At 34.7% G+C, this 1,247-nt stretch overlaps 1 protein-coding gene across 1 annotated transcript in view; it reads left to right on the top strand.

Moving 5' to 3' along the window:
* Positions 1-1,247, top strand: part of zgc:77880 (zf-DHHC domain-containing protein) — a gene marked incomplete in the record, with an annotated part of 9,849 nt that overhangs the window by 4,776 nt on the left and 3,826 nt on the right. Inside the window, 1 exon segment of the mRNA XM_014017421.1 lies at positions 468-630. Within this exon segment, the coding sequence (XP_013872875.1) occupies positions 468-630 (163 nt within the window).

Here is a 1,247-nt window from a genome sequence, read left to right as displayed (position 1 = left end):
ATTTCTTAACATTTATTGATGCAGAATGACAAAACATTTATTTCATTACTGAAACCTCTGTAACTTTGCTTTAGTTTAATTTAGCAGCATGAATCTTTGTGTGTTCACATGTGAGTTTAAGGTTTCACAGAGTTTTTAGTTTTATTCATTATATTTTAAAAGTGTTATGAACTGTCTAATGCAGGAAACTTTAGACGAGGAGGGAAAAATATTTGAAAATATTTGTTTAATGGTCACTCTCCCTGCTTTGATTCTTACACTTCTGATGAAAAGTCTTTTATTTTGAAACACAGATTGTTAAAATAGTTTAGAAACACTGTTATGTTTCAGCACAATATTTTGAGCACGAGCGTCAAGAAAAGCCCTCGATGCTGCAGAAGTTATTTATTACGATCAGTTTAAAATGTTTTTATTAAACTGAAAATCAAAATATATTAAAATACCTTTGATCTCTGGTGTGTCCTCAGCTCGTCTCCATCATCACAGATGAAACTCCCATCGAACAGATGAAGAACAGGCTGATGATCAAAGACCGAAGATGCTCCTCCTCCTCCTCGCAGCAGCAGCAGCATCACCTCCCTCACACCAGGAAGCCGAAGCTGGCTCTGCTGCGGGAGGTCTTCGGCAGAGGTTTGTTTGTTTGGTTGGTTGGTTGGTTGGTTGGTTGGTTGGTTGGTTGGTTGGTTGGTTGGTTGATTTGTTGTTTGTTGGTTGGTTTGTTGTTTTTTTTTATTTGTTTGTTGGTTGGTTTGTTGGTTGTTGTTTGTTTGTTGGTTTGTTGTTTGTTTGTTGGTTTGTTGTTTGTTGGTTTGTTGGTTTGTTGTTTGTTTGTTGATTTGTTGTTTGTTGGTTTGTTGTTTGTTTGTTGTTTGTTGGTTTGTTGTTTGTTTGTTGATTTGTTTGTTGGTTTGTTGTTTGTTTGTTTGTTTGTTGGTTGGTTTGTTGTTTGTTTGGTTTTTGTTGATTTGTTGGTTTGTTTGTTGGTTTGTTTGTTGGTTTGTTTGTTGGTTGCTTGGTTGTTGTTTGTTTGTTGATTTGTTGTTTGTTGGTTGGTTTATTGTTTGTTTGTTGGTTGTTTTGTTGTTTGTTTGTTTGTTGTTTGTTTGTTTGTTGGTTTGTTGGTTGGTTTGTTGATTTGTTTGGTTTTTTGTTTGTTGGTTTGTTGTTTGTTGATTTGTTGTTTGTTGGTTGGTTTGTTGTTTGTTGATTTGTTGTTTGTTGGTTGGTTTGTTGTTTGTTGATTTGTT

The sequence above is a fragment of the Austrofundulus limnaeus genome, unplaced genomic scaffold, assembly GCF_001266775.1.
Source record: "Austrofundulus limnaeus strain Quisiro unplaced genomic scaffold, Austrofundulus_limnaeus-1.0 Scaffold167, whole genome shotgun sequence".
Taxonomy (NCBI): Eukaryota; Metazoa; Chordata; class Actinopteri; order Cyprinodontiformes; family Rivulidae; genus Austrofundulus; species Austrofundulus limnaeus.
Note: the sequence above shows the minus strand (reverse complement) of the source record. Positions and strands in the feature narration are given on the sequence as shown.